At 40.7% G+C, this 9628-nt stretch overlaps 1 protein-coding gene across 1 annotated transcript; it reads left to right on the top strand.

The window, feature by feature from the left end:
• The first annotated feature begins 1955 nt into the window (after positions 1-1955).
• On the top strand, positions 1956-9200 carry PTP4A1 (protein tyrosine phosphatase 4A1). Its single transcript, XM_053459621.1, has 5 exons — positions 1956-2109; positions 6311-6403; positions 6569-6699; positions 7475-7549; positions 7987-9200. The coding sequence occupies exons 1-5, from the start codon at positions 2005-2007 to the stop codon at positions 8102-8104; spliced, it is 522 nt and encodes a 173-aa protein (XP_053315596.1). The 5' UTR covers positions 1956-2004; the 3' UTR covers positions 8105-9200.
• The last annotated feature ends 428 nt before the right edge of the window (positions 9201-9628 follow it).

The raw sequence follows: 9628 nt of genomic DNA, 5'->3' as shown, positions 1-9628 counted from the left end.
GCTACTTACATCTATGCTATCACACACTTTAATTCACTCATTAAGATACTAATCATTCAAATACTCATTCATTCCCTTAATCACATGTATGTGCTCATACACCCTCCCCACCCCCTTACTTGAACTGCAGATCTCACTTGCAGACTTCTGCAGGGACTCTGCTGCTTCAATCTGTGTGGAAAAACTTATTTTTGCCCTGCCCCCAGGGGAAGAAGGAACCGAGCAGAGTCATGTGACATGCATTCACATGACTCCGCTGGGTTCATGCTTCTGGCCAGTACAAGAGATGCTGCTCGCACGGGTAAGCAGCCTGTCCCCTGCGGATTATTTATTTATTTTTCTTCCAGCATTTTGACGATAATGCCCTTTTCGGCCATTATATTTTTGCCACCAATATATCTGTGCATCCCTGGTGTTTGGCAGTGACATAGACCATATACCTGAAGTGCAATGTGTGGGGGAGGAAAGTGAAAACAAATTACTACCTAAAGCTGCTGGTGGTAGTGCATTAAACTACTATTTGAAATAACATGGGTTGTCTAGTTCTCAAATATATGGTTTGATAATGAAAATGTATTTGGTTGGCTTCAAAGATGTCCTCAATAAGACATGAGGGTAAGATAACAAAGTTTGAAGAAAAAAAATGGTCTTGAAATGGCACTTTTTAAACAAAATTAACCATTTTGTTCTTCATGGTAAATTAGATATGATCAAAATAATGGTATCTAAAGAGCCATTCTTGTCCTGAGAAAAAAAAATATAACTTGTAAGTACAGTAAATGAGGCGAAAACTAGTTAAACACGAGCAATGTCTCAAAGGGTACAAAAAACAGCCCACTCAAGGAGTAAAATAGCTGCCAAATGGTAGCTTCCATAGCCTTTGAACAAGTGACCAAATCAATAGATTGCATTCTCTTCAAGCCAAACTATCACATGGTTTTTTTTTTTATACAGAGTCTAGGTTCTGTATAAAATCTTTAACCCTTTAAGATTGTGTCATCTTGGGTTATTCTCAGTTTTGGTTTAGTCTTGTACTACAATATTAAAATTGAGGTATTCAAGCGATAATGTATCCAGATGTCTTTTACATTTTTGTTAAATGTAACAACAAATCCCATATACGTGCTCTGTAGAAGTCATTTGTTTTGCGCCTGTGATTGTAGCTTGCCATTTCTGATCAGTGGATACTCAGACCTTGCTTAGAACAAAGTAATAGATGCTGGTTCTGACAAAACTGTTACCTGGCAACTATTTTGCCACCTTCACGAAAACATTAAGATTATGAAGGAATCTTGACTATTGTAAGAAATGTATTTGTGCACCCTGGTAAACCAAATCTGCTGTTATCTAATCACTACTTCCCCCCCCCCACTGACTTATTAACTTGGTCAGCTACAAGAAATCTCAGGACTAATTGCGTTTTGTATGATGGTTTTATTTTCAGTTGGTTACCGCCTGTGGATGCTCAGCTCAGTGAAAGTGTTAGCAGGTTGATTTTATTATGGCTTTATTTCTGGCATTTGTAAAATAACTTTTTCCTCTTTCCTTTACAGCAGTTCTGTGGTGTTCTTGGTCACACATTTATGGAGTTTCTGAAGGGCAGTGGAGACTACTGCCAGGCACAGCATGACCTCTATGCAGACAAGTGAACTGTAAAAGAAATTCATTACTACTCCACCAAGAAACCCCCCTAAGAGCAATCCAACAATAAGTGTTGGATTGATTTGGGAAGAGCACTTTGTTTAAGGGGCTGAAATCTGGATGGGGTAAATCTCGGTCCACTGCATTTGTTTTGCCTCAGTATTACTGGATTGAAGATTTGCTGCTTCTCGTGAAGGAGGTTCATTTCACTTCCATTGCTTCCATCCACGCTAGCACTGAATTTTTACGTGGAGTAGAGTGAAGCTGACTTCCTTTTTTTTTTTTTTTCTTTTGTTTTTATCAACTTAAAGTTTTGCGGATTCCCCCCCCAACAAATTGCTGCACGCTTTTTCTATCTTCAAAATGGCTCGTATGAACCGCCCTGCTCCAGTTGAGATAACCTATAAGAACATGAGATTCCTTATCACACACAATCCGACCAATGCTACATTAAACAAATTTATTGAGGTATGTCATATTAACATTTTAAATTACTTTTTTTATTGGGGTTTTAGACAAAGGTTCTTACTTATTATCTGGTTTGTTCCATTTCATCAGGCAGTTGGTTGCTACAGTGATAAGACCAGACATGAAACGTTTCATAAACTCATTTTATACTGCCTCTTGAATGCCTGTCCTGCAAAGAAATGTGTAGTGTTTTCAGACTGAAATAAGGAATATCTAAACCAGGGCTTGACAAACTTGTGAATCTAGGAGCCAGGATTTTTTAAAACGAACAGTTGGTCAGGAGTGATCTGATCATCATCAGCCCACTTATTAAAATCACAGCTTTGACCTGGAAGCACCCTGGACTTTCAGGTCAGTGCTGTTTTTTTTTTTTAACTCTTTCGATGCTGATGTTCCATTGGAGCACAGCATTGACTGATATTTAGCCCCCACAAGCTTGTGGACACAATTGTTAACCCCTGCAATGCCACGAATGTGTCATACACAATTGTGGCATTGAAGGGGTTAACGCTGCACTGTCTCTCTCATGGAGCGATCAGGCAGCAGGGGGGTGTTGGGGCTGGTCTCCACACTCATGGGGAGACCAAAGAACCCTCTCCCTGAAGCTGCCTCTGGCAGCTGGGACTCAATTGCTGGTCTATAGACCAGACATTGCAGGGGGGGAGTCTCTTTGATGACTGCTGTAGGCTTCCATGCCTACAGGAATCATCAAAGGGCTTGTGGGGGCTCGTTTTTGCTGTTGCTGGTCTTCCAGGCAGACCACCAGCAGCAGAGCCCCGTACAAAACGGGAATTAACCCCTAAATGCCGCGATCGCAGCATTGAAGGGGTTAATGCTGCACTGTCTCTCTCATGGAGCGATCAGGCAGCAGGGGGGTGTTGGGTCAGGTCCCCCCACTTGTGTGGGGGTCCAATCAACACTGAACCCCCTTTCCTGAAGCTACCTGTGGCAGCTGAAAACACGATTGCTGGTTTTCTAGCAACTGTGTTTTCAGCCTACAGGATCACTCCGTGGGATCTCAGGCTCGGGGGCAGGCTCTGTGGGGCTGTGCTGTCTGCCCAGACTCCTGGGCAGACAGCAGCAGCAGCGCCCCCGTGTGGTGACTCAGCCTCTTACATCCACAGTTTTTTCTGGATGTAAGAGGCTGACAAAACCTAGGCTCCAGGACAAAATTATGGCGACCTGGCGCCTGGGATTTGTCGAGCCCTGATCTAAACATTTTGAAGGCTTGTCTATTTGCAATTCTGGCAGGTTAACAGATGTCTACACATGCGCCAAAAATTGGGTCTGTGAATTAACTGGTGAAAAATCATGCTCTAAATTGTGCATGTGACTGGCTGTGTGGTTATATTTGTGCTTATATATCTGGGATCCACACAAAGGGTGATTATTGGGGCAATACGACAGTGCAGCACCGCTTCCTACAGTACTGCAGTTAACCCTTGACAATGGGTATATTACACCATAACTTCAAGCATTTTGTTTTAGTGTACCTGCCAAAGATTGTTATTTCGAGGTCTCATATTAAACCATATTCACACTATATTGGCTTGTTGAAACTTACAGACTAGTATAAATGCGTACATTGCTCCATCTTGGAGACTATTCTGCAGAACATGCAAGCTTCCTGCCGTGGCCAAGCATACAGTAACAGATGTAAGCTAATGTCCTACTCATACACACATGCTAACACTATACAATAATACACACAGGAAACCTGCCACAAAGCTGCTACCATGGTGAATACAGTACCCTAAGTGGGGCCTAGTAAACGGTCCCATGGAATGCCTAGCAGGGTCACGGAATTGGCACAGAACCTTCGCAGGAAACCATAGGGTGCGTCAGTTAGACAGTCCTGTCCAGTTTTTACTCCTTTGTAGGGCTGCAACAACTAATCGATAAAATCGATAATGAAATTCGTTGGCAACGAATTTCATTATCGATTAGTTGAATCGATTATCGATTATAAAATGAGGGTTTTTTCAGAGCAAACGCTCTGAAAAATCCCCCTCATTATATAATCCGTTTAGTCTGACTCACCGTCTCACAGCAGCAGCTCCTACTTACTCCCCCTCCCTGTAATCACTGTGACAACTGGCCCCGCCCCTTCCTTCTCCAGGCCAGAACCACATGGCTGTGACACTCATCTAACTGTAAGTATATGTGTATATATATAAATGTGTGTGTGTGTGTGTATATGTGTATATATATGTATATATATGTATATATATATATATATATATATATATATATATATATATATATATATATATATATATAATGTGTATATATGTATGTAATATATATATTTGGGCTACTGAAAGTTAGGGGAGGTGGGGGTTAATTTAGGGGCAGTTATGGTTAGTGGGGTGTTTAGGGTTAATTTAGGGGCAGTTATGTTAATAGGGTGTTTAGGGTTAATTTAGGAGCAGCTGTGGTTAATGGGGTGTTTGGGGTTAATTTGAGGCAGTTGTGGTTAATGGTGTGTTTAGGGTTAATTTAGGGGATGCTGTGGTTGATGGGGTCTTTAGGGTTAATTTAGGGGATGCTGTGGTTAAGGGGGTGTTAAGGGTTAATTTAGGGGCAGTTATGGTTAATGGGGAGTTTAGGGTTAATTTAGGGGAATCTAAATCCTGGGGGCAGTGAAGTGACATATCTGGGGGTATAAGGCATATACAGTATATAAGGCATATGTGGGGAGGGCAGTGTGGCATGTCTGGGGAGGACGGAGTGGTGTATCAGGGTGTATAAGGCATATCTGGGGGTAGAGTGGCATATCTGGGGGTAGAGAAGTGGCATGTCTGGGAGGCAGGGTGGCATGTCTGGGGAGGATGGAGTGGGGTATCAGGGGATATAAGGCGTATCAGGCACAGTGGCAGATGTGGGAGGCAGCGTGGCATATGTGGGGAGGGCAGTGTGGCATGTCTGGGGAGGATAGAGTGGTGTTTCAGGGGGTATAAGGCGTATCAGGCACAGTGGCATGTGGGGGGTGGAGTGGCAGATGTGGGAGGCAGCATGGAGTGGCATATGTGGGAGGCAGCGTGGAGTGGCATATGTGGGAGGCAGCGTGGAGTGGCATATGTGGGAGGCAGCGTGGAGTGGCATATGTGGGAGGCAGCGTGGAGTGGCATATGTGGGAGGCAGCGTGGAGTGGCATATGTGGGAGGCAGCGTGGAGTGGCATATGTGGGAGGCAGCGTGGAGTGGCAGATGTGGGAGGCGGAGTGGAGTGGCAGATGTGGGAGGTGGAGTGGGAGGCAGCGTGGAGTGGCAGATGTGGGAGGCAGCGTGGTGTGGCAGATGTGGGAGGCAGCGTGGAGTGCTGTGGTAGGCAGCGTGGCATGTCTGGGAGGCAGCGTAGCAAGCCTGGGCTCAAATGTGCATATATTGGGGGGCTGGTTGGGAAATAAAGACAAGAAATGTATTATCAAAGTTTTTTATTCTGCTGTTTGTATTTAACATCATTTGTTTAGTAAATTATTTTAAATAAATGAAAAATTTACATTTTTTTTATCCGATTAATCGATTAATCGAAAAAATAATCGGCCAACTATTATTAAAATAATCGTTAGTTGCAGCCCTACTCCTTTGTCTTGCAAAACCCCAGGTGCCTGGGTTTGTCGAGCCCTGTTCCATACCAGTGCCTAAACCTACTGCAATCCTGGATGTACCAGGACTGTAACATCCATTTGTGTTATGCATTGCCACATCATGTTTGCAGCTCTTATACCTTACTCCATTTGTATACCATAATGTTGGCTCCCTGTTATGATCATCTGCATGACTTTCATCAACTGATCTCAGCTGTAGTTACTGGTTCTGACTTTTATGAAAATGCTGAACCAGGAACTAGAGTTGTGATCAGCTACTGAAAATCATATCTGCTTCCATGGGGATAATGGTTAAACGCAATATCTTAACCATTGCAACAATGTTGTATTTCAGTAGATAAAACTTTTATGCTAAACCTTATAAAGGGGAGTGCCCCCCCACCCCCAAAATCTAAATGCAGACTTAAAAGGAAAAATATACATAAATATCTTTAATAGCTAAAATTTAAACTTTGAATGTAGCATTTGTGGCCTGAGTCTAGATGCAGAACATTGCTCCAGAACCATGTATCTACAATGCCCCCCCCCCAAAAAAAGGCTGCATTTGTAATGAACTGTGCTCTTATAAACCTTTTTTATTCTGTTTCCTAGGAGCTTAAAAAATATGGTGTAACGACAGTAGTGAGAGTTTGTGAGGCCACTTACGACACTGCGTTGGTAGAAAAAGAGGGCATTCAGGTTCTGGTATGTAACATCACTACATTTCCATGTTATAGAATTGATTTTTGTGTGATCTATATTTATATAATGTGTAGAAAATTAACTTTGTAGCATTCAATGAGAAAATCTTGGGCGTTATGATAACCATAGTTAAAATAGTCTATACATTAAAATATTCTTCTCATTAAGGACTGGCCCTTTGACGATGGTGCTCCACCATCTAATCAGATTGTCGATGATTGGTTGAATCTCTTGAAATGGAAATTTCGTGAAGAACCTGGCTGCTGTATTGCAGTGCATTGTGTAGCTGGGCTTGGAAGGTAAGCTATTACCATGCTTGTACTTTGAGGTGGGGTTACATCTGTAAAGACTTGAAAAATGTCTGTCCTGTGCAAGACCTTTGCACCTTGAACCTTTTATCTAAAATGTAATAAGTTTGTCATTTCTTACACTGATCTATTGAAAGTACTGGTTCTTAAAGTGCTGGTAGACAATGAAAAGTTGACTTGGTTAAATGTCAACAGACCCCTATTTGCCAAACATATCTACCTAGTGAGAAGTTTAGAAAGCCGTAGTATGCAAACTAGAAAAGTCGTATATTTAGCACCAAGCTACAAACAACTTTTGTAAGTGAGCTGTTAAATACTATTTAATACAAAATGTTCTGTATGTGAAAATATAGAGAAACACAATGTAGTAAGCCAAAGGTGTCATCTCATAAAATCTAAAATATATCTTGATATATGTAAGAAGAACCTAATCTGAGATGAAATCCTGAAAAACAAAAGTAATTGTATCCTTAACCTAACTAACTTCTCTGTACGGCTCAACATTGTGAAAAACATCAGACTTCTCTCAGAACTAATAGTTCTTGCGAACATTTCCACTAAGAAATCAGTCTCAAATGACTTGTACTGCAACCACTTAAGAAGGGTATGTGTATTTGAGGCATTAAAGAGCACGCTATTGGAAATATCTGCATGGATGATATGTACAGTTTACTAGTACAAGCTGAGCCTCCAGAATTCAACTGCACTTCTGTCCGATGCTAGCATTTAACTTTTCATTTAATTTTTTTTTTTTTTTTTTTTATAGGGCTCCGGTGCTTGTTGCACTTGCACTCATTGAATGTGGAATGAAATATGAAGATGCTGTGCAGTTTATAAGGCAGTAAGTATAAGTCGTTATTTGAAGTGAATAGGCAAGATTATTCTTACTGTTGCACATCCTGTACCAGTAAACCCATTTTATATAGTATGTTCCTATATGCAGGGCTCTGATCTTGAGTAGTACTGCTATGGTATGTCCTTTTTGTGCCAAAATTAAATATCCATACATGTGTCAACCGTTAACTAAGTTGAGATTTTTTGTTAATTTTGTGTAGCCTGTGTGGATGGGTGCTGCATTAAGTAGTGTCAGCCTCTAACACACCTGCGCTAGCAAAAAGTCCTAATAGAAAAATCTGGCAGGGGGCACATGAGTGTAATGGTAAATTGGACTTCAGTGCAGATGTTCACAATAAAACAAAATATTTTCTATCTGATTTAGGCAAGCTGCGACACTATTGCATAAACTTTAAACTGTTTTTTTGTTTTTTTTTTTTATAGAAAACGCAGAGGAGCCTTCAACAGCAAGCAGTTGCTCTACTTAGAGAAGTATCGTCCCAAGATGCGTTTACGCTTTAAAGATTCAAACGGTCACCGAAACAACTGCTGCATTCAATAAGATGGTCGCTATTATATGCTGCTGACTACAGGGAAGAAAAGTAGACTTTGGCTGGCTTGAATGCTAATGCACAGTTAATGTTTTATAGGTCAAGTGAAGCTTTCAGAACTGTCCAAACATGTCTGACAGCTTTCAGTAAGGCTGCTGTTGGTTAAATTAATATCCATGGAACTGAGCTTTGGTTTGCTTACTTGTGGTATATAAATGTTCTCCTTGCTTATGTACTTTGCTCATGCAGTTTTAAAACGGTCATTGGTGTTCTGAAAAGTACAATTAGAAGTAAATTTGTAGAGAAAATGCCAATCCCAGCACAATTTTAATCATGTAGATCCTTATTTTTATACATCTCGGTTTCCATAAACTAGGTAGGTGTGGATTCGTATTGGATGAAAGCTAGTGGTATAGTTACAGCTTCTCCCATGGTTTAAGTAAAATTTGCATAACATTTCAGTGTTGCATAAATTATCACTACTTCTCATTTCTTTGCTGCCATTGCACCATTTAATTCATGAGATCATATCCACTTTTGGGGGAATGTTTGTTACAGAAGCACACCTACCACATTGTACAAGTCCCCAGACAAAGCCTTACTGTCATTTATGTATGCACCTATCGGTGCTCCTGGATATGGAGGACCATATCTCTTCCTATTTTTCTTCTTCTTCTAGTAAAATGTTGCCTTTGTCTTGTGCAGGAATTATAGAAACCATTTTTTCGTAAATATTTTTAAAGTGTATGTGCTTTAATGTAGCTAAATTCTTAGATTTCTGAACTTGCCATTTCTTCTGTACACTTTCAGCATTTTCAAAGGTTTGCTTTGTAATTTTTTTTTTCTGAAGATTCTGCTACAGCCAGTGCAGAGCTCAATGTCTATTTTGTATGCCTTTTGAGCAGTGTAACTTAAATACTTGATTTGTTTTACTATGTAATTGATAAAACGGTGATCTGTATTAATGTTAGCTCAACCATGTATTTATACTGTCTTGGGACTGTGTGGTGTTAATTCTGTGGGGAATAAGTTTCCAGTGTTCACCAGCTTGTAAAATCTAGTATGAAAGCTTAAACATCTAAATAAAGAAGGAAATATCTTGCTGTATTGAGCTGCTGAATGCATTTTTTAATTTTTTTTTTTTTTTTTGCGATGAACAGATGGGTGTGATGGCTTGCATTAACTGTTAAGCACCAATAGCATGGTTAACGTTTTAACACATACCTCACTGATGTTGCCCAGGCTGACTCTTATTTAATGCCTTTGTGTGGCTAGTGTCTTGGATATCATAAGGATGCAAGCAGAAGTGCCTAAACTGAGCGTGAAAGTTAGACTAAGGAAAGCCAGAGCCCCCCCTGCTCTGTCTAAATAAATTTTGTGTGCTAATGTTATGGTGCATGCATGTCTACCAGTGCTTTTCTTGATGCCATTTAAGCAATAACCATTTGCTACGATTAGTTGAAGCCCTGACTTGTATGTGTTTCAGCTGTCCTGACTACTGGCTTGTACCTTTTATGTCTGAGTAGCTTCTTGTG

This window comes from Spea bombifrons, chromosome 3 (assembly GCF_027358695.1).
Source record: "Spea bombifrons isolate aSpeBom1 chromosome 3, aSpeBom1.2.pri, whole genome shotgun sequence".
Taxonomy (NCBI): Eukaryota; Metazoa; Chordata; class Amphibia; order Anura; family Pelobatidae; genus Spea; species Spea bombifrons.
Note: the sequence above shows the minus strand (reverse complement) of the source record. Positions and strands in the feature narration are given on the sequence as shown.

What these genes read in the sequence shown, in the direction of transcription:
- PTP4A1 (XM_053459621.1), top strand. Translation starts at nt 2,005, where the DNA reads ATGGCTCGTATGAACCGCCCTGCTCCAGTTGAGATAACCTATAAGAAC. An exon ending in AAGAGGGCATTCAGGTTCTG is followed by an intron (nt 6,404 to 6,568) that starts GTATGTAACATC and finishes CTTCTCATTAAG; the next exon opens with GACTGGCCCTTTGACGATGG. An exon ending in GCTGTGCAGTTTATAAGGCA is followed by an intron (nt 7,550 to 7,986) that starts GTAAGTATAAGT and finishes TTTTTTTTATAG; the next exon opens with AAAACGCAGAGGAGCCTTCA.